The sequence below is a fragment of the Melanaphis sacchari genome, unplaced genomic scaffold, assembly GCF_002803265.2.
Source record: "Melanaphis sacchari strain LSU unplaced genomic scaffold, SCAv2.0 Contig4_pilon_pilon, whole genome shotgun sequence".
Lineage (NCBI taxonomy): Eukaryota > Metazoa > Arthropoda > Insecta > Hemiptera > Aphididae > Melanaphis > Melanaphis sacchari.
This window is the reverse complement of record NW_020271335.1, coordinates 2,382,079-2,407,110: the sequence shown is the minus strand read 5'-3', so window position 1 is coordinate 2,407,110 and position 25,032 is coordinate 2,382,079. Positions and strand designations below refer to the sequence as shown.

The 25,032-nt window shown below is 23.6% G+C and overlaps 2 protein-coding genes across 2 annotated transcripts in view; one reads left to right on the top strand and one right to left on the bottom strand.

Moving 5' to 3' along the window:
* Positions 1 to 25,032, bottom strand: part of LOC112599157 (Ig-like and fibronectin type-III domain-containing protein 1) — a 95,194-nt gene that overhangs the window by 46,828 nt on the left and 23,334 nt on the right. Inside the window, exon 2 of the mRNA XM_025345937.1 lies at positions 5,482 to 5,529. The gene's annotated coding sequence lies outside the window, so the exon portion shown is untranslated. The remainder of the gene's footprint in view (positions 1 to 5,481; positions 5,530 to 25,032) is intronic.
* On the top strand, positions 20,746 to 24,393 carry LOC112599158 (zinc finger MYM-type protein 1-like). The gene is made up of 4 exons (XM_025345938.1): positions 20,746 to 21,206; positions 21,484 to 21,558; positions 21,832 to 21,930; positions 22,183 to 24,393. Exons 1-4 carry the CDS (start codon positions 21,171 to 21,173, stop codon positions 24,349 to 24,351), a joined length of 2,379 nt encoding a protein of 792 aa, XP_025201723.1. The 5' UTR covers positions 20,746 to 21,170; the 3' UTR covers positions 24,352 to 24,393.

Genomic DNA, 25,032 nt, shown 5'->3' with positions numbered 1-25,032 from the left:
AAATTAAATTAGCTAGGTATTGTAGAATTAAAATAAAAATTATATGTATGCAATAGTTATTATTAATAATCTATTTTTACAAACACCTATGTTAAAAATGTATATTCGGTATCAATTTAACACTAGAAAGTATTTCCTTAATTTAAAGTAATTTTATATATTATTACTGATAATATATTGATATATTGTTATTTTATTTATAGATACATCTTTTTTACAATTAATATTTAATTTTTTCAATTGAGTCTACTTTGTTTTTCCAGGAAATCTATTTCATTTAAAAATAATTAAGAAAAAAAATTTACCATCAAGAATTAATTGAATAAAGCACTTATGTTGCGTAGCTGAATATTAATATAATATACTGAAAAAATACAATTGTTAATTGTAATATACATATTTTATCATATTATAATATGCATCTCATTAAAATTTTATCCAAACAACCTTTTGATTTAACTATTTTACCATATATTTAATAACATTCAAATGTCTCAAAACAAAAGTATAAATTAATAACACACAAAAAACTTTAATTAAGGGTCTTTATGCAAAATTAGCGTATTTATCATGATAATATTTCTATCTTGGACATTTTCTAATTACAAATAAGATTATTGCTATAATTTTAAAAATTTACATTTTTAATTATATAATTTTAATTTTTTTGAACTTTATAAAATTATTTTAACTAGCAACACTATTAACAATCTAATATAATTTACTACTATAATAAGTCCTTTTAAAATATTTAATTTTAAAAAACGTTATACTACGCGTGCATAAATCCATCATGAGAAAACGAAATAATATTTGGTAAATATGCTTTAGAATAAATTACAAAATTTAGTTATGAAAATGTATTAATATTTGTACAATGTTATGCAATTTTTAAGTTTTCGAAAAAACGCCGATTCATTTAAAACTTTTTTCATTCATTCGTTCAAAACTACTACGACACGTACAATAAATATTGTTTTAATACTACCTACCTATACTATAAACTAGTAGTTACACAATAAAAGTGAATTTAATTTCATTTGTTTGAAAAAAGTGTGCATCTCTAAGAACAGATAAGATAGTCGTAAAAAGTTTTGATTAAAACCTATTCTACAGTTTCCTGTAGTTCAAAATTAGATTGGTCAATGATAACAAATACATTTATAATTGACATAAGTACACAATCGTGATAATTCCTTTAAAAAATCTAATACTATTCATGGATAAATTCATAATATTGAAAAGTTGCTCAAACAAGAAAGTTTTTTAGAGTATAATGAGCAAAGGCATAGAACCTTGTGTTACGATTTAAAGTTAAATGAAAGACGCTTCTATGACGTATTTTAACCGGATGCATTTCTGCTTTTAAACTTCCGACTAAAGGATAAAAGCGAATACACGTGACTTTTAATGTTAATCACACAAAACAACATGTGAACTCCAACAAGACATAGTATAGTGATATAACTATAAAAACAAAAAGTTATTTATGAAATAAAATTTTTAATGATATTAAGTTACTATATGCGAGTTAAAAAAAAAATTAAGAGTTTTCTTACTTAATGAAGATATTATTTAATATTTTGAGATTTAATGTAACTATCAGATTGCAACTTTAAATAAGCGTAGTAATAAAAGAAGTTACCTTATGCATATTGTTGCACAACATAAAATAATATTTCATAACATTTTAACCTAACTGGAACTATTTTGAATTCAAACTTATTTCATAAAGATGTATTTTTTTTATAGTCATCTGCTAAACGCATTTTCAATTTAAAACGTCCCAAAATATTCAAATAATCTCATAACTGAAATTTACAATTGGTTTAAATATCGAAGTGTGGACAAGAGTGATCTAGAGAATTTATTTTTATTTGAAATATTTGAATAGATTTTACTGTATATAATATTGTGTTTAATAAGTAATAAACGATATGAATACAATTTTTATTAAAATTAGTTATGGCCAAGCAATTTGAGTACACAAAGGTTTGTTAGTATAGACAAAATAAAACTGTGATTTAAGAAATAATATTACAAAATTAAAAAATAATTTTTATTTCACAAATAATGATAATTTATAAACTTTTATTTATTTATAAATTTAATTTGGTAAAATGTATAATTTTTAGTATTAGATTTGACATTATATAGAACAAACAAATTTTTCATCAATTTAAAAAATTCTAAATCACAATTTTTTATGTGAACACCACGAGTGTAATAATTTATTATTTTTTTAAATGTTAAAATTTTATGACAAAACAATGAACTAAGTGAGGCAAAATGAGTACACAATACTCAGTCCTTATATTCTGTCAGTAGTTGTTTATATAAATATTTTAATTTTTTGACTTGGAATTTATAATATGACAGAATAACGTCTTTTCTTCTTTCTTCTTCTTGGGTATTATCGGCCACTAGGACCATCCCGTCAAACAACCAATCCTTAACGTCTACAACTTAACATAATAAAATCATTTATTTTGGCTTTATTAAAAAAAAATTAATTATAAAATCTTTATTAATTACTTTTAATGGAATTTGATAGTAATAGATTATAATCATGATTTAATGTCTTAAAAAATTAAATTATTAAATATTAAGTACTAACACAACTATTTTATAAAATATAAATAACAATTATACAAAAAATAATGCAAAAATTCAGATCGCTAATAGTTTCAGCTTTAAACAAACTAAGAAAATCACCCTGATATTATACGTATATTAGGTATTGAATGTAATTTTTTTTTTAATAAATAAATATAGATATATTGAAAATAAATTCGGTAATTATACATCATTGTATTCAAAAAAAGATTGAAGCGGATGCGGTTTATATTTTTAAAGATTGTTTTTATATTGTAATATATTTAAATTAGTTATACGGATTAGAATATAAATTACTCTAATATTTTTTTAAATATTATTATTGTGTATAACTAATATAATAATAATAATAATAATGTAGTGAAAAATTTCAAACACCTATGAATAATATTTTTTAAATTAAAATAAAAAAACTATAGTGAATTTTACAAAAATTTGAATTGATATAGATATATACACAACTTTTTTTTTTTTTAGAAAGAACATTTTATGAGTAACCTTGTATTTAATTACTAAGCTTTTTAAGCCAGCATAAAATCTATTTACAATATTATCTATACATAATAAACTAAAAATTGTCAAAAATCTTAAGTGTCTTTAAGCTCAAAAACCCCTAAAATATTTTCAAAATTACACAATGTCCATAAAAATCTGCGGTATTGTGTAAATATTCTTGTTTCCAATTTATTTTTTTCGTTTTTCTTTTAATTGAAATAATTACTGAACATTTTTAACTTTATGTGTATAAACTAAATTCAATATTCTACCAAAAATCAGAATCTAAGAGTATTAATTTTTTATTAATATATTATGATTATATTATGATACTGTTATAAAACAATGGTTAATCAATAATCATTTTATATTTTATATTTTTTTATTGAAAAAAATTAATTGTTGATAATTTATTTTCATGTAAATCTATTTTTAATATCCTTGTTGATTATTTTTTTTTCCAGGAACTATAAAGTTACCTTTAACTACAAAAAAAAATTCAACTTATCCACTGAAACAATCACATTTTAATTATCCTCATTATGTAAAGAAAATTTCCAGTACCAATTTATAATTTCTAAAAAGTCAAAAGAATAAATTATATTATTATTCTTTTATTTCTTTTTTATCGATTATCATGTATTGTTCGATAAAACTTTTCAATTAAATGTATATGAGGTACATACATAGTTACATTCACATACGATTATGTAATTACAAAATTGTTAACCGATACTGGTTATACAATTATCAAATGTAAAATTTAAAAATTAATGAGATGTACTACTTTAATTATGTGTATGTGAATACTACTAAAATCTTAGCATTTGTAAAAGAAGTATAATTTTTAGTAAAATAATTATTCTATGCATACAACGTATTACTTGTGCTATTTCGTAAACAATTTTCGTATTTTTAATGATGTAATTAAAAAAAACATTATATACATTTTAGAAATATTAAAGATATACACATAAAAAAAAAAACAAACACTTAAATATAAATCAGATTGATGCCAAAATAAATTTAATTAAAATTTTAAATTAAAATAGAATGTTTTTATTTAGTTTATATTTGTTAAGTTTAAATACAGGATTAATGGAGATATTATAAAATTATGAAATAGTATATACACAGAGTGATTCACCAAGCGCGCTCACCCCACTTTATCCTTTAGAGTATTATTAATTACTATATTATTTTCAAGTATGGCTACTTTATAACCATATTTTCAAATACTTAGAATTTTTTTTTCCATTTAAAGCAGTAACCAAGGAGATACAAACTTCTTTTTTTAAATTACAACTTTAATAATTTTCTAGTTGGTTATTTATTTTTTTGAAAACTTTTATGCACTCTAATCAAAATTTGATTTAATTTAGTCTTTTATCGAAGTGTTTGTATCCTTAAACCACTATGAACTATACTTTGAATAAAAATATATTATATTAATTTTTACCTAACGTAAAAATAACTTCACCTTTATCAAAATTTATTTCTCAATTTCTCATATAATAATATAGCGAGCTTTAATAAACTAATAACTACCTACTCGGTAGGGTTTCCGTTAAATTTTAGTTTTCACACACTACTACTTTTGTAAAAAATTATAACCAATTTATAATCCATTAGTCCCTACTATAAGTTTTAAAATCAAAAATAATAGTATTAAACATTTTAAAAATTATTGCTGTATTTTACGATCAGCGAAGTATTATACCTGTGATATATTACGAAATACTACAGCCAGCTTAAAATATAATAAAATTCAACATGAATTCGACGATCCATTTCTGTGATTTCGTGATAACTTTTAAAATCAATATAAAAAAATATAATATAATAAAATCAATTCCAATAAAAAAATTATCCTATAAATTAATAATTATATTCATATTATTATAAGCACGTTAATCATTATATACTTGTGTATAATTACTTGTTGAATTAATAAATTATTTATTTATATATATTTAAAAAAATAAAAAATAATAAAATTAGTTTTATTATCCAGACGTAACTAACAGTCAAACTCAATACAGACATAATTAACTTCCGAAGATAAGAAGACTTCTCTACAGTTTATACTACAGTCTACAACTGTTCACATAATCTATTAGATTTTTCACCACACAAAAAATTGTGATTTATGGACGAAACTTTTAAAAAACTCATCTGGAGATTTTTTCACTAAAGAAGTTTTAATGATTATTTTTTTCAGTTCTTTGTAAAATCTCAAAATTCTTGCTATTATTCAATTTAAATTGTTCCATCATAATTTTGTAAATATATTTTAGCCTTACTTAACAATAAATTTTTGATTATAATTTATAATCATTTTAAGTTATTTGTAAAATATACATAACTTACATTTATTTATGGCATAGATTCTTGGTCCAGCAGCTTACAAAGAAATTCCTGAAAAAATACAATAATAAAATAAAATATTTCATTTCGTTTTATAAATTGAGTAGTCTGTTTTTTATTCAAAACTTTTTCATTACGCATTGTATATGGATTATACAAAGATATTTGTTTTCTATATAATTCATCACTAGACTTATAAAGTGGTTATACAATTTAAAGATGAAATATAATATGGAAGTATAAACACCAACTTTTCAAGAGCTCTTGAATATAATTATATAATATTTTTTACTAGAATATAAATTTAACGACTATTATATAACATTTTAGTTGTTTACAATGAAATATTAGTATGTTCAATAAGATCGTAAGATCGTATTGCTATTATTTATTTAATTCGTTACAGTTTTGTGAAGATGTGATGCGAGACGTGCACAACGAAATTTTTGTTGACATAATTTTACTTTTTTAGTAGCAGTATGATGGGGAAATTAAAAACATAGTTTATTCACTAGGACATTGTACAACAATACATATCTACATGCTAGATATATTATGTATTATTTTTACGTGTATTCATGTCAACTATTGTGTAAATCCTACACGTGTTCATACTCGTAGACAGCAATAATTGGCACTGCGAACATGATTCGGTTATGATGAAACTCGATTCCTATAATAATGTATCCGTAGAAAAAATAATAGTCATGCGAATACGAATAACGCGATATATAGTGAGCATGCAAATACAAATAACGCTACAGCGGGAATAATGCAAATACGAATTAAGTTTAATATGGTGGGTTACAGGAAGATATAATAACTCCAATTTGACTGGAAAAATATTATAATATGCAATTAGCGAAGAAGTGGTTCGAAGAGTTTCGCATTCGGGTTAATGAACTGCATAATATACTGGTATGATATGTTGTTTCGACAAGTTGATATGGATACGACCTTGAATACAATAGTAAAATGTATTTAGCAGCAGCGCAACACCAATGGTAATGATGACGACGGTTAAAAATCAAAGTCATTTATCAACCGATCATTTTTCACTAATGCTTCTATCGTAGAAACAACGAAACGCGCATGTCAATTAATATTTTTGGGTATATCTTATATCTTTGTTTAAAATATTGAAAACATATTATTCTAAATACCTACCATAAGAGTTTAATTATTGTTGATACCAAATACGGTTAAATTATATACTAGTGCACTATAACGTTTTATTTATCCAAAACTGCAAATAATAGTGTGGTTCATATACCTAAGTCATAAAACTATACGTTTTTAAAATTCAAACTGCTCAAAAAGTTAACTGGTTATAAATTTAAGTGGTATCAAAATATTTAATTTTTTTTTCAGTCACATTTAAAACTTTAAAGGGCTTTAAGACTATTTTAAAATATATTTTACAAACGTAAATAATATTTTTAATTATAACATAATCCTTTACAGAATAATGTAATTTATCTGTAAACTTTAGATTTCCTAATAATTGTTCATTCTATAAATACTGTTAAAATCTAATGCATAATATATATGTTTATATATACATTTATACATTTATTATGTAAGTATATTACTTATAAGACCTATCAAATTAAAAATTTACTGTGAAATAAAGCTTTATTTTATAATCAATTTGTGTGCTTACAGTAATAATTTGTTCAGTTCTGTATAATACATACGTATATTATTACACTACAATAAAATTATGATTTAGAGAGAGATTATTATCAAGTATTAAAAATATGATAATTTTTTTTAAAGGTAAAAATAAATGCATGAATAATTTAAAATATAATCTAACGTAAGAGCATAATAATGTTATTTTAGAAAAATAGGATAAACTAAATGTGTTTGCAAACGTAAACCCATTGCATAACGTACTCGAATAATGTTCATATTATATTGTCAGTAAAAATAATGTTAGTTTCTTGTTATTGTAAATATACTACTGCTGTGCACGAGGATTGCGGATGTAGCCAATAAATCCCATCAGAAGGAACAGAGAATATGACATATAGCCAACAACTAAATCGCATAAAAGTAATCACTCTGAAGATCTTAATTTAATCTTTGTTGCTGTTAATTGAAGCGTAGAAAAGGGGAGAAATGTACGATTACTATATTAGACCAAAATTATAATAATTATTGTTATACTTTTGTAAGTAATGAATTATAACATTGGAAATCAGAATTCAAAACAAATACATATTTTTTTCTGCTTCAGCTATAATTCTTTTAAAGCTGATAATAACTATACTTTTTAGTAAAAAAAAATAATATATTTAATGCAGTTTCAGATAATAAATATTTTTTATAGACCAAAAATAATAATTGAATTTTTATGACTTTGTAATAAACATAAAAATTATAAAAATATATAAAAAAAATGAACACAAAAATAACTTCATAATTTTTTTCCTTGTAAAAGCTTCTATTTTTAATTTTTTAATTTAAATAAATACTTATTTATTTTTTAACAATTATAAGTATTATATTAAATTTAAATATTATTTTGGCAATAAATAACATATTTCAGAGTTGTATATAATTGAAACTTAAATTTACTACATTGTATAACTAAATCATCATTAGCTTTATATATTTGGAACTGGTATTTAACAATGGAACATCAAAAATTACCATAAAATAAATTAATATAAATTACAATATACCTATGGACTCCGGTAAAATTATATAATTTATAAAAATAAATAATTATTAAATTAATTTTTAAAAAATAAATAATTGCTTATGCACAATACCCATGGCCTAGATGTTTTAAATTTTAATATAATATACATGACCACGAACATGTAATATATGGTGATATACTATAGATACCTACATTCATGTATATTATTAAAGACAAAGAACTGCCCACATTAGTGTAATCGTTAGATCAAATAAAATGTACGGGTAAATGCACATAAATTATATTAAAAACATAATAGACAGTATATTCATTACTTTTAAATACAATATAATTTGTAGGTATAAAAAAATACAACTATTATTTATTAAATTAATATTATAATTGAAAATAAATTAAGATCTTAAAATCTTAATATTAAAAAAAAAAAATGAATTATAATATTTAATACAGTTTTTTAATATTAGTGAATGTATGTTATATTAAAATTAATTTGCAACATATATTTTTTTCTTACATTTTTTTTTTTTTTTTTACTTACCTATTTAAAATATGACAATTCACAATTTGTATAATAAGTAAATTTGATGGAGGTAAAGAATCAGTAGACGTGAGTAGATAAGTCACCCAGAGAAGGCACCTCAGCCACCAAACATTATAAAAACATTTTATTTGCTACGTGACATTTGATTGGGTATTTTCAAAAAATGTGTTTTATTTTAACATACTTAATATTACTTTATATTTACTAGTTGTTAGAAACTTAGGATAGTCGTCTTGTATGATACCCACTAGTAAATTATATTTCTAACAATGCAAAACTCTATCTTTGTTTTCAAAACTTAAGTAATTAGGTAATCATCAGTTAGTAACATAAATATCATCAAAATATCACCATACGGCGTACATACACGTAAGGATACTAAATAGAACTACTTATACCAATATTGTAGTTAAGTATTTTATACTTATGTATAAGACTAATGACTAAATAAAATATACGGGTACATAGAATCAAGGCATTGAATGTTTATAGTCTTATAAAAAATATTATATTCATTATTTATTGAATAAAAACATGACGCAACAAATAAGTTTAATTTAATTTAATATAAATGTTGGCTGTTAGTTTATAAACGAAAAGAAAATATATTGGAAGTTTTATGGAATGGCATAAAAAATAAAAAAAAATATGTATTTGTAAGTATTAAAGGAATAGAAGTTACAATCGAATTTGACAATGATGAATATAATATTATCAAGAATAAAAAATTGTGTTTTATTTTAATAATTTAATAATTAATTGATTAAAAGCATACCTATATTAAAACAAACACCAAATTTTTGTTAATAGTATATTTCGTTAGTTTACATACGAATTTCCAATATTACTTAGTTCTTTTTATCTTTTATCATAATTTTTATTTTAAATAAAAATATAATTATTTTAACGAACGATACATAAAATTATACTTTAAAAAGCCTAAAAGATATTTAACATAGAATCACAATGAACTACCTACTCGTATATTACTTATATCGTATTTATTTATTTATTTATTTTTAACTCAAATCATTTTTTTTTACTTTCAATATTACTATGGCTTATAAAATGTTTAAATTAGGTGTACAATATAGCAGAAATTTAAAGTTGAGTTCAATACATTTTCAGCTAATATTAAAATAACTATAGTTTGAGTTTGTTGGTAGGTACTTTGCTTATATTAAAATATATCTAGATCTAAACTAAAAATACATGAAATACATATTTTTATATATTATGTATGATAGTATATGACATATATTCAATGATTCTTTTACAATTGTTATAGTTCATACCAAACAAATATAATGTAATTTATTAATTAATAAACATAATTAACTAACATCTTAAAAAAAAACTTTAAAATGCTCAACGTTTAAGTTCAACAATGCTAAATGTTTGGCTTAAAGTATTTATCTTTATTTCCCCTATACGAGTATTATTTACAACAAAACAATCTAATTGAATGACTTTAATATGGTTTCGAATTTTTTGTTATAGGTAAGTCTTGACCTAAATAAAACAATTAAAGAACCAAGTTTAATTTTCAAGTATGTATATTATTTACAAAGATTATTAAGCAATAAAAATATTTTCATAAATATTTACTACAGACATAAAAAATATTATACCTGAAACAAAAACAAGCACTTGGCTAACAAAATGTATAACTTGATAACACAATTAATAGTTTTTTTTAATAAGTGTTTTAGATGTATCAACAATTACTTTGAAAGGACATTTTTATAAAAGCACTAAAATTCCATTACACTCTTCTTAAAAGATTTCTTGAAAGAACTCTTTAACGCAGAATTCCAATATTATAACTGATATAATAATGATATTGTATACTTTTACATATTATAATTTGTTTAATGCCGTACTTTTTTGAGAATAATGAAATATTGAAACACAATCTTCATATTATGTTATTTTATATAATAATAGAAACATAAATAAATATTTAAAAATTTGTTATAGATAAAATTATATAGGAACCTAGCAGGTTTAATTTATTAACAACATCTTATTAATTTACAATAGGTATTAAAAATATGGTATCTTTACTACATTACTATTTAATATTCAGGTCTCGATCAAGAACATTTTAAATCCATAGTTAAATATCTTTCAGATTTGTATTATAATACTGATACCTATTTAACCTATTTTATAATCATAAATTTTAGTATACATATTAAAGACGATTAAAAATATCCACTCTGTTTTTAAAATATTTCACCGAGATTTAGAAGAAATTGGATAGGAAGTTAATTTTATCAAATTCCTATTTTTCTTAGTATACTATCTCGTTTGTAAGCAACTATTTTGCACGCCAAGTTAATTAAGCTGTATTATATAGATATATACCTCTTATATAATATTTTACGAAATCCCAACTATAGCTATCTATGATACTATTTACTTTAAGAAATTGTTATTTTTAACCCAAATATAGTAGTTCTATACTCGCGTAGTAGTGTTTTTGCAATCAAACCCGTGATCTTTTTCTTAAAAATTACTGTACGATTTACATTTAATAAATTGCTTAAAATAATCAATTAAAAAAGTCATGACTCATGACCATAAGCACGATAATACGTCTTATGTGTTGTATTTATTGGTACTTTATAACAATAATAGGTACAGACAATTTAAGGACGACAACGTCGTGTACAACGACGACGTTATAGATAGCTATACAACAATATGATATGTGTACAGCGTAGGTATATAATATAGAGTTATAATAATATAGCGGTAATGGGTTTATTATGTATTATTACTATGGTTGCCAGTGACGTCGCGCGCATAAACGTGTAAATATTAGTGCTTCGTCGTGGAAGCGAGACGACCGCGGTGCAGTGGAGGTGACGAGGAAAATATTATCACGAGGAGGAAAAATGTGCATTTGCATCGACACACGCACAAAGAATACGTTATTATTGTTGTTATTATTATTATTATTATTATTATGAACGGCGTAATATTGTCTTTGGGTCAATCCAACAATAACGGCGGCCGCTAACACAATGCGGTTAACCGTCACGGCGCGTTTATGCTAATTTAACGCACAGCTGACTGCCGCCGGTTTCGCGTGTCGCAACCTGTGCGGGCGCGCTAGGCGCGGTCACGCCGGACGACCACTACGACGACTACGACGACCACTGCGACTACTACGATATTGACCTTGGACGAGTTTCGGAAAGGTAAACCGCGATAACGTCGGCGGCGGCGACAGCGACGACGACAGACCGACGTTCGACGGGCTACACCGTTGGCGGCGAGTGGTGCCGCCCGCACGCGTTCGCTGTAATATTGGAATAAAAATAAATACACGACGGTTGTGCACTTGTGCCTCGGTGTCTATACTCCATAATAATGTAATGGGCAATAGCTGATACGATATTATTATTGTGTTTACTTTTTATGTTTAATGTTTATGTTGTTCACGGCGGAGGAACCTACTCGCCGCCGTGTACTCGAAATCGGAAATAAAAGCCACCGAGTTTGTAGTTTCCATATTATCTGATGCCGTGGTTCGCTTGAAATAGTACAAACAATATTATAATATAAAATATATTATATTGTTACCTCTGGGCGCATAAAAATATTAAATTCAGTGCCGCGACTACCCGAGACGTGCATCGCACACGGATCCCCAAGTTTTGAGGGGACCTCCAGTCTTTTAAATTTAATAATTTTATAGCTCAATTTTAGCTTACTTTATTGTCAGTTTACAATGTATTTATTAATCAGAGAAAGGGATATTATTATCCGTAATAATAGTTGTAGACAGTAGTAGATGACATTGTTGACAACTGAGTTTTTCTAGAAAGCAAAAGTATTTAAATGATAAAATTGCATTATCATGAACCATGGTTATATACGTTTAACCACAAGCCACTATTATTTTTAATATTATAGTTGTTACAACTATTTATCCATTGATCTATTAAATATTAACTCCTTGTTATCATTAAATTGATTATTATTTAATTATCATTATAGGTAACATGATAATTGAAAAAAGTAAAACAGAAACCTAACAGATTTAATTTGTAATTATTAATATTAGAGTAATTTTAATTTTATTAACCTCAAATTATTTAATATTTTTTTCATTTTCTAAAAAAATTGTAATAAAATAATTTTTTATCCTGTTGATACTTCTCCACTACGAATAATAGTTTAATCTTCACGGAATACTAGTATACAAGATTTTTAAGATATTTAAATTATCTATAATTTATTTAGTGAAATATAGTCTTATGACTACTAGACTTAAAGGGTTCCACTTAGTAATTTTAAGATTATTAGAGTTTAAGATGGCTTTATAAATTGTATGATCTTTTTATTCCCAGATAAAAAAAATAAAAATCATTTTTTTCGCTTTTTAAGTAAAAAAATAGTATATATAATGATATAAAATTATATCTATGAATATACGTATAGTTAAGAAGTTAATTCATATTTATATTGACTTGTTAGTAGTTAGTTAAAGACCTCTTGTTAAACTCTTACATACAGGCCCCCAACATGTAGTTGCGACACTAATAATAATGTAATATTATATTTTAATATCATCATCATTGTTGTTATTATTGTATCGAGGAGCTGGTAGTGTATTGTTATAATATTATGTTTTATTACACATCCGAAATCATAGCACTAGATTTTTATTTTACAATCATGTATACTGTGTAAAACTATCGCAAGCAATTATATATATGTATGTGTAATGTGTATATTTTATTTTATTTTATTTTATTGATATTACTATAAACAGCATCTTTGTTATGATAATGTTATTATAATATATTATAACTACAACCAAATTATTATTATTATTAATATCAAGTTGAGTATTTTTTTCCGTATAATACACCACATAATGAGAATACTTATTATACTGCTAGGTATATAATATGTAAGTACGTAAAGTACGTATATATATAAATGGTTTAGTTTATAACAAACAAATCAAAATCAAACTGTGGGACTTAATATTGTAGGTACACGCACATAATATTGTAATGTATAATAATAATAATATATAATATACGTACATAAAACTGTGAATATAATAGTTACACCCAAGCCCGGGCTAAGAATAGTGCCGAGCCCACAACGGTTATCAAACAATAGTGAGCCCATGACGGTTCGCACGTTTTTTTTTATTAAATAAGAAATATTTTAATGAAATACATTAAAATTGACTATGACTATAATATATATATATATTATTATTATTATTATGCCATCGTAATATCAACAATATCGCATATTTTTAGCAGGATGATATGGTATTTATACGGTGAATATCATTGATTACGGAGTTATGACGATTGACACATTATTTATTAGTTATTACTAACCACTAGGCGATATTAAAGATTAAGCTAAAAATCTGTTTTTTATAATAAAGCTAGTTATAATATTCTTTAGCCAAACAGATTTATATCCTTTATATTTAGAAACATTTCAATGAAAAAAATATATTATTCACTTTTCCTAATTTGTACAACTACAATTAAAATATATCTAACTACACCTATAGGAAATTGTTCGGCTGAAAGAGCTTTCTCCAAACTAGCTCGTATAAAAAACAAGTATAGAACAAACACTTAAGAAAATTTAAATAACTTTATGGTTTAGTGTTCAGAAAGTGATGTTTTGGAAGTAATAAATACTGATGGTGTAATTAAAGAATTTACTTCCCAAAAAAGCGAGAAAAAATTATTTATACAAATAACATTTTTATTTCAATATTTAAAATGTATCAAATAAATATAATTTTTTTTTTATTTCTAAAATATATTTATTTGTAGGTTAACAATATTTGTATTATGTGTATGAACACCTAAAAAATTATCTTAATCCAGGCTTGATTACACGACTAAAAGTTAAAATCTAAAGAATTAAAAGTTGTATTGATATGGCATTTAACATTGCATATGGCATTTGTAAAAGTTCAAAGATTTATTAAAAAATAAACATACAAAGTAGAAAAAGACAAATATTATAAACATACAATACAATATTAAAATTCAAAATAAGTATCATTAAGAAATAGGTTAAAAAAATGTTAAGTATTTTTTTATATTTTAAGAAAATGTGTCATGTATTTAAAATAAACTATAAAATAATAACAATAAAGTATTAACCAATTTTATAATTAAATTGACAAAATGAATTTATCGTTTCAATTATTAAAATATTTTAGAACATGTTTCTATATCAAAATACATATAATACATCTAAAAAATAAAATAGTTGATTAAATATTTAAAGTCGATAAAAATAGAAAATACAATGATACTGCTAAATTTTAATGTCTAGTTTCCGAGAAGGTTATCCAATATTATCATCTAATACTTTTTTATAAAATCAACTATGGTTTTAGTAACCATGGTAACGAATATAATAACAGATGAACGACACAATAGCAATATTTGTTATTCTATTACAGTATAAATATTCGTTATAGCACCATTGCCATCATTGATACCATAATTATTTAATATTTTATTATATGTTATCAATGTTGGTATCTACGCTAATACACTATGATGATATAGAAATCTAAAAAGCTAAATTAATTTAATCAAATATTATATCAGATTTTTGTTGAATACTTTATTAAACATCGGAAAGAATAAAATGTATATTCTATAGTAATTATATACTTGTATTTTAATGTCTAAATAAAAATGTTTTTAAAATAATCGTGTAACTATATTAATATAATTATGTACTAAGTAGTATGAAATTGTGAATTGGCATGCATATAAAAATTACGGTCAAGTAAGTAAAATTAGGTAACACCACAAGTACTTTTAATATTACCTATAACATTATGTATTTCAAAATAATAAAATATACTTAATACTATAAAACTATACCAAACAATTTATAATACTAAACTAAGAACTAAAAATACTTTAAATAATAATTTCTTATGGTTTATATATCTACATAATGAGAACGTTTTACGATATTGTGAAAAACATATTGTTAAGTATAATAAAAAGTTAAAAAAAAAATGTCTTAACTTAACTAAAAGATTAAATAAATCATCATATATTTGCATTTCGGTCGATAATGAAAGCAATTTAAATATGTTACGTGAGTTGAATTTTGGATATTAAGGTGTCATAATATAACACATATTATACATTTTATGTTTTTTTGTAAACTACCTACCTTGGGCTTAAACTAAAAATTGTTTTTGCTGACCTTTTATTTTTATTTTATAGTACTTAAGTAAACGTAATTATCAGTAAAAATTCACAGAAAGCATATATATATATATATATATTTAATTAAAAATAAAAAGGGATAAAAATAAACAATAAGTTGGAATTTTCTAAAAATATTTTCTCTTTTTACTTAAGTATATAATATTTAAATGTATAATTCGCAATATTTCCTATTATATTTTAAATCTCACATTATATCACATTAAAATCACATTCAATTATATATTAAATGCATTTTCTAAATCTGATATAAGTTAGAATTTAATCTAATAAAAAAAAATAAACTTTAAAATGAAAAAAAAAGGTATATCAATTATAACACTAAAGTTTATAAAAGATTTAATACTATTTCGTAATATTTAATAACTAATAAGCTGTGTATTTAGATTCTAAATAATAGAATCTAGAATCATCATTAATGTTCAGTATAAAATAATTGAAAATGGTATTCAATATATACATAATATTATTCATTAAATGCAAAATGTAATGTAATATTTTCAATTTCTTAACATAAAAATTCTAATATACCATATTTTTCTGTATACTGGATTTTAACGAGACAAAATAACAATTTAATTTGATTATGACAAAAAAAAAAAAATTAAGAGAGTTTATTTAAGTAATAAAAAACACATCGTTCGGAGTAATTTCTAAAGAACATTAAGTATATGAACGAGTTATATAAATATCGTTCTGCTCATAAAATTTAAAAATTAATTTAAAAAATAAACTTTTAAGTTTTATAATTCACACGATGGTGTATAATAAGCATTTTGTATAAAACAATAAACTTACAATCAAGAAAAAATATATAACCAAAAAAATACTAACATTTTGAACTATACAATGATTATAAATAAGTACTTAACTTATATACGTTATAACCTTATAACCGAGGATTTTAACCCTCCTCATCATGATACAAACTAGATCCAATTTTCTACCAAAAATCGACCTCAAGGTTGAAGATTGAAGTGTTTTTTTATAAAAGTGTCTACATATATAAAAAAAAATACATCATTGTAAAATCAATACATTCATCATTTCGCTAAAATCTAAAAAACGAACTAACGTTCCTCTGAAAATTATCACTTGAAACATTAATACTATAACATCTATTTCTAGTTATTTTAAAACAAATAATTAGACTTTCCCTCAGCCCAATTGAATTATTTCATTAACACGAGTAGCCACCCAGATTATATTAAAAGAGTAACATGTAGTTATTGCTTAGTGTATACTGACAATGTATAAATAGTACCGTGATCAGGATCTATGTGACAGTGTCAATACTAAATAACTACCTTGCACGTGATAGTATTGTGTTTTCGTGTCAAACTCAAAGTACGCGTTTCTATAAAATATCGTTAGACGCCAAGAACAAAACGCATAAAACGACAAGTGCAGGAAAATTTAGTGTTACAAGTCTGATGTAGTGTGACGTAAAGGGACGTCATAAATAATAAACACAAGAATAAAACTATTAAAGGTAATATTAAATACAATTTTTTTTTTACAAACAAAATTGTAGTTTACATTGAATTTTATTTCTTGAAATTTTACATGGGGGAAAATATAAGATTAGAAATACAATGAAAAAAGTATCGTATAATAATTTTTACAACACTGAAAACAAACATAACTTATTATATAAGCTGATTTCTCTGTTGAAAAATGAACATTTTATGAAATAATAAGCTCAGGAAAAATCAAATAATTTTCAAATAAACGTTGTTACTCTATAAGTTATTAAAATTATTATTAGTAGAAACATTTGAAATGTTGAGAGCTTATATTTATAAGAATCGAATACTGACTATTCGACATAAGATTTTATAAAAAATCGACGAAAGATATTTTCGATATTTTCTAGTAAACAAGTAAACGAGCGTTTTCAGTCCCTAGGGCTGTGAAAATAGTACGGGAAAAAATATCTAGTACAAAGTTTTATCTCAGTACACTTCTCCTTGTATTATATCTTTCAAATATTTTCTATTTCGTATAGAATTGTCCAAAAATTCCAACCAATAAAACCTAGTGAACTTGAAAATATGAAGAGTGTTTGGGTTTATCTAGCTTATTTTAAAAATTGTAGGAAGAAAGTATAAATTGATAAATAATAATTCAAAAAATACCTACTTGCATATTTTTAACTAATTCATCATTATTGAGTAACAATACTTAAAAAAAACTTGTATGAAATACTTTAAAAATTATTTGAAATAAATACTTAAATATTTATGAAAATAGTAAGTATTCCGAGTATATTTTCATCAAAATAGTTATACCAATATGGTACTATTAAATTATTCCAAAAACTTTTAAAATGTCTTATTATAGATATTTCACAAAAAAAAAAAAAATGGTAATCGTCTTTAAAGAAGTTTAAAATTTTAGCCGATACTAAAATATATCACTTAGTACCTATAAAAGTAAATTATAACGATGATCATTTATTATTTACAGCATAATAATCAATACTAAATTATATCAAATATTTTAATAAAAAAATTTAATTTTAATGCTTAGGTATTATAAAAGTATCCGAAATACTTTCAAAAGTAATCCAAAATACAACATTAAATACTTTCAGGAAACAATATCCTAAAAATATTCTGAATATTGTACTCTAAATAGTTATAATTTTTACACTTAAAATATTGTCTTGAATATAATTCATACAATTCCAAAAATCTAAATGAATAATCTGCAAATTTAAATTTAATTTGTTGTATTCAATATCATGGTATTATTCGTTATTTCTAATCAATGAATCAATTATAATAATACAGCATAGTAAAAATAGCATTGAAATAAATCTAACAAATTTCAAAATGTTTCAGTTATTTTAGCAATTATTTAATTTTTTATTACATTAACTTACAAGAAAAGTACCTATGTCCCAAAAATAATAATCTCTAGTATATATAGGCAATATGCATATTGTGCAAACTGCACTTACATAAATCGATAATATTTATAATTAATTATTGTTGAATGCTTAGAAGTTTTAATAACTGTTAAATTAGGTGGTCAATAAAACATTATATTAAATAATAATTATTTAATTAATTTTTACAATTTTACCAGGCAAATATAATTAAAATTATATTATTTTTAACTAAATAATATTTTTATTTCTGATTAAGCCTCTTGGAAATGCAAAACTAATTATCTTTAAATTTTTCTACTATACCTAAATTTTTATTTGAACTATAACACAATGGAGATTTTATTTAAATTGCAAATGGAATTGAAAAACAAATGAAATAGTTTACAAAATCGTAACAAATTTGAATAAATAAAGCGAAATGTAGATCGGATTTCAAGTTTTATAAACATGGTCACAAGAAAATAATCCAATCCTATATGAACTAACCCCTTGGGTGTTTAAAAAAGCTGTTGCCAAGTATATAAGTTATACAAATACACCCAAAACCAAATTTATTAAATCTTTACTGTTCGTTTTAACGAGCTAATATGTAATTAGCACATATATATTGATGTATGTTATACTAACGCAGTATTTATTCTTAATAAGGAAATACAATATTATATTTGTATATTATAATATTGTAGATTAATGCTTTACATTTTAATTGTGTAATTTTTAAAAATTATTATGAAAATAAAAGTAAATATATATATAGATATAGACTTAAGATGTATACCCAATACAAGTTAATATGATGAGTCCAATTTTTGAAACTTAAATACTAAATAATTGCCAAAATATGTACTTAAAAAAAGTTAAAATAACCTAAAAAATCAATTTAAAAATCGGTTACTCTTTACCGTCAAATAAAAAACTTTCACAATGTTTTTCGTTATTCTGTTATGAAATACTTAGTATTTGTGAGTATTAATTGAAAATATTTTACCATTACTACAAAAACCAATAATTTTTTGTCAGTATTTACCTAATTTCGTCACATCAAAATAGAAAAAAAATATTAGAAAAATTGATAAAAATAAACCTACTAACATAAACTAAAATTAGCACTTTCCTAATTTATATTTTAAATCATGGTACGTATTATATATTTATGTGGTATATATTTTTACAACACTCAGATACATTTTAATATGTGAAGTTTAGGAAAAAAATAAATGTTTTAATAAGCCTACACTAATAACATATTTAATGATGATATATTATATAAATGTTGGGTATAGGCATATAAATTATAAATATTTAAAAATATTGTAAAGCATATTTTTCAGAGTTCAAATAATAAATGTTTCATCAAACTATTGACATGTAAACAATGTTAGGAAATATCTAGATAGAATTGATTTATCTTTTATCTTATCTACTCGTAAATAATTCACAACTCATTTATATTTATCTTCATTTATATAAAATTCTGGTTATCTATGAGTAACTATCTAGATAATTTATTTTTATGGGCAAAAAAAAAAATTAAAATTAAAAATATTATTTTTTTAAATATAAATTTTTTGTTTATTATCTCAGAGATTGACTTGTTATCTTCTAATGAAGTTTATTCAAGAATTAACTTTTTTTTAATTTTTTCAAATTTAAGCTTTTTTGTATTATTAAATCAGAGAATGGCTTTTTATATTATGTTCTAATGAATAAACTATTTTATTTTATGTTTATATTTTAAAATATTTTAAATAATATATTTTTGTACCTAATGCCTGTACCTATATCACTGAATATTTGCAAAATTAAAGAAGTTATCTGATATTTATCTAGATAAAAACGTATTTATTTTTATCTTTATCTAGATAAATTAATAATTATCTATTCCCAACACCAGTGGCGTAAACTGGGGGTCGCACGGGGTCGCACTTGCAACCCCTGAAAATATCATAGGGTCGCAAGAGTATCTTTTTGCGACTCCAAAAAATTACGATTTCAATTATCAAAAAATTGAAATATCAATATAATAATAAACTAACTAATTTATATTTTGAGAACCAATGTTTAACGTTGTCTTGAAGCACTGGAATTATTATTATACTATATCCTTTCCACATTTATTTATAGTTTTGTTATTAATAATTTTCTATTATTATACCAATATGTATATTTATTGTGATCGGCCGACTCGAGTCTCAATGGTAGCTGATAATGAAAACGTGTTTCATAGTTTAAAATTACTATTTGTTTGTTTTATTCATGAATTTAATTTTTACACTTGTTATTTCTTATTCGTGATCGACTTAAAATTAAGTACTTACTACAATGGACAAATTTCTTATAAAAGTATCGAAGTCAAAAGTAAGTGTCTATTTTTACTTTAAATTCATATAATTGTTTAGTCTTTAGTACACATATTTAGTATACATTAAGTTAAGAGTAGCCATTAAAATATATTACTGATTTATATTATATTAAAACTACAATTTTGATGAATAAAACAGTTTATTTTTGATCTGTAATTTAATTTTTATATTAATTATTAAGGTAATATTATATTATTGGGAAAATTAAATTTATTTTGCTATATATTTTTTTATTATTTTGATTCTAATAAATTGTTGTACCTGCTTATTAGAAAAATACTAATGCTGAGAAAAATGTTAACTTACCTGAAGAAAACCACCTTTCCCCAGAAAAAAGATCAAAAATGGTAAATACAGTTAATACTTAATTTCATATCATATCTTTAGTATTCATTTACAATTTATTAAAATTAAATTTATATTAATTTAATATCATTTAATATTTAAGGATATTTTGGTTAACAGTAAACACTTTACCTTAATAAATTTAAAGTGAAAATTCTGTAACTAGTTACCTACGTTAAATAAATAATAGTAAATGTATTGGTTATTTTGTGTAGTATAAAAGTGATAAATATGTATATAAATCATGTTTGTATTAATTTCATTGATCATTTTAGGATATTCTACCAAATACCAAGGACATAAATCAAATTCAGAATGCTATATCTAGCCATGTAGGTACATCAAAGTCAGATCAAACTACAAATACACTATTGGTAAATATAAAATATTGCATTCAATTTTAATCTTTAAACCAATGATAAAAGTTTTGAATTTTAAATAGTATGTACATGCAATCACAAAACATAAAACAAGTATTGAAATAATTATAATTTCAATTTGTAGAATTTTAAATGTTGTACAAAATAGTCAATATTCACTCATTTTTATACTCTTTAATAAATTGAATAATTGTATATGGTATTTGTTAAAATTTATTTTAATTTCAAGTATATATATTTATCTAGATAAGTGACAATCTTAATCGAGATCCTGGTCATAAGAATACAAATGCTTTAATTTTATTTTCAAGTGGGTTTGGACCGTATCAACCAAATAACATTATATTTCCACAGCATTTAGGAAGAAAATTTCGAACAGAGTGGTATACTTCTTTTCCTTGGATAGAATATAGTCCTAGCAGTAACTCTGCATATTGTTTTTACTGTCGTGTTTTTCCATCTAAAACATCAGATCCAACTTTTGTTAGTGTTGGATTCAAGCAATGGTCAAAAGCTAGTTTCAAGTCTTTTCCTCAGCATGAAAAATCATTTGGACACAAAGAAGCTAGTGCCAAATTAGCTGGTTATAAAAATTCTAAGAAATCTGGGAGTATAATTAGCAAAATTAATACACACCATCAGCAGATAGTAGCTGATAATCGAGCCTATTTAAAATGTATTTTAGACAGTTTACTTTTTTGTGCTCGTCAAGGAATAGCTATCAGAGGTCATAGAGAAGACGAAGACTCTTCAAACAAAGGAAACTTTCTAGAACTATTAACACTTCGTGCTAAAGATAATGATATTATTCAACGATATTTTATTGAAAAAGAAAAGACATTTCGTTATGTCAGTGGTGATTACACCAATACATTTCTTGAGTATTTAGCTAATATTGTTATTGAAAATATAATTGATAATGTAATAGCTGCGGGTATTTTCAGTATAATAGTTGACGAAACTCAAGATTTGTCTCGACATGAACAAGTCGCAATTATTATAAGATACGCAACAAAAGATTTATCTCCAGCAGAAGTTTTTCTTGGTTTTTATAAAACAGAAAATACAGATGGAGAAACACTTTCAATGTTAATAAAATCAACTCTTGTATCTCATGGTTTAAAAATAGAAAACTTGAGAGGGCAGTGTTACGACGGTGCAGCGTCAATGAGAGGGTCGTATAAAGGGGTACAAGCAAGAATTAAAGAAGAAAATCATTTAGCAATGTACATTCACTGTAATGCACATATTTTAAATTTATGCCTTATAGATTTGGCTAAACAAGTATCTTATGTAAGAAATGTATTTGGAACATTAAATACATTACATAATTTTATTGGTGCATCATCCAAGAGGCATGCAATTTTTGAAAAAATGTATTCAGTTTTAAATATAAGTACATGTGAAGGACCTAAAACTTTAAAAAGTCTCAGTGATACTAGGTGGAGTTGCCGACTAGATGCCCTCAAGGCGGTTTTATTCAATTTTCAAACTGTGGTTAGTACATTAGAAGATATTTCGGAAAATGATGCTGTTTATGGATCTGATGCTAATGCATTACTAAAGTCAATAAATACTTTTGAATTTTTATTTTGTATATACTTTCTTAAAAAGATACTGTTGTTAACTAATATTTTATCAAAGTATTTACAATCAAGTTCAATAATTTATAGTAATGTACAGTCAATGGCAAAAGAAACAATACAAGAATTATGCAATATGCGGTGTGAAGAAAGTTTTAATAACACTTGGAATGAAGTAGACATTTTAAGAAAACAATATAATGTTTCTTCTCCTATACTTCCCAGAAAGCAAAAAATACCAGCTAAACTTGGCGGTGGATTGAAGGAGGTTGAAAATACTACCATAAATAAACATTATAAAATAAATATATATTTTGCTGTTCTGGATAATATTATAAATGACATGAGTGAAAGGTTTGAAGAAAATAATTTATATATTTTAAACTGTATGCAAGACATACTCTTAAATGATACTCCAAATAATAATTCTTTTAAAGAAATAAATAAAATGTATGGTTTTGATGAGGATAATCTTAAAGCAGAAACAAAAATTTTAAATAGGATGTATAAAGCTGTACATAATCAAAGTAATGTGCAATCAAAAATCAATTTCATTGCATCAGAAAATTATAAAGCTGGATTTCCAACATTAACAAGTTTGATACAATTATTTATTACTATACCAACTAACTCCGCATCATGCGAAAGAAGTTTTTCTTGTTTACGTAGGTTAAAAACATATTTAAGAACCACAATGGGACAATCAAGATTAAACAGTCTTGGAATCTTGCAAATTGAACGTGAAAGATCATCTCTTATAGATAAAGATTTAGTAATAGAAAAATTCAGTGCTGCCGCAGAATGTAGAGGCCGCCGATTACTACTGCAGTAAATGATATTATTCCCTCAGTAAAAAACCAACTAATATTTTAAATCTACCTATAATGTATTATGTATATATATATATTATATTGTATTAGGTATTATATTACACAAAAAATATAAATGGCAGCTGTTATTAAAATATAAATTTTATAAAATAAAAAAATTGTTTTTTTTTAATGTACTCATATATTGTTTAAGAAAATTATAAATATTTTATTGACAGTAAGTAATTATATACCCTATTTATAGCGTATATTCATAATACTAATTGCCAATAGATACAATATGTGTTTAAGGTTAAAATAGTTTTGTTGAATTTATGTACTTGTAATGTTAAATCTAGAATAAAATAAAATATTTTAGGGGGGTGTGGGGGGCAAAGCCCCCCCACAAGTCTGTCTAACCTAGAAACTGATTGCAACCCTAACAATTTAGCCCAATTTACGCCACTGCCCAACACTACATGTAAAGGTATTTATATTAAAAGTATGATTCTTACCTAAAAAGTGAATTAAGACTATTAACAATAAATTAGGATTTTATTGTTTAATATATAAACTCTAGTAAAGTCAGATTTAAAATATGCCCCATACAAAGATGAGTATCTAAACGTATTAGTGAAAATAATTTGCTACGTCAACGAAGGAATGAATTAGTGCCTACTTTAAAGCCTATCCTAATCCAAATG

Excerpts from the sequence above, each read along its gene's own strand:
- LOC112599158 (XM_025345938.1), top strand. The coding sequence starts at position 21,171 with ATGGACAAATTTCTTATAAAAGTATCGAAGTCAAAA. Across the intron at positions 21,207-21,483 it reads TAAAAGTATCGAAGTCAAAA|AAAAATACTAATGCTGAGAA; the intron begins GTAAGTGTCTAT and ends CCTGCTTATTAG. Across the intron at positions 21,931-22,182 it reads AAACTACAAATACACTATTG|ATAAGTGACAATCTTAATCG; the intron begins GTAAATATAAAA and ends ATATTTATCTAG.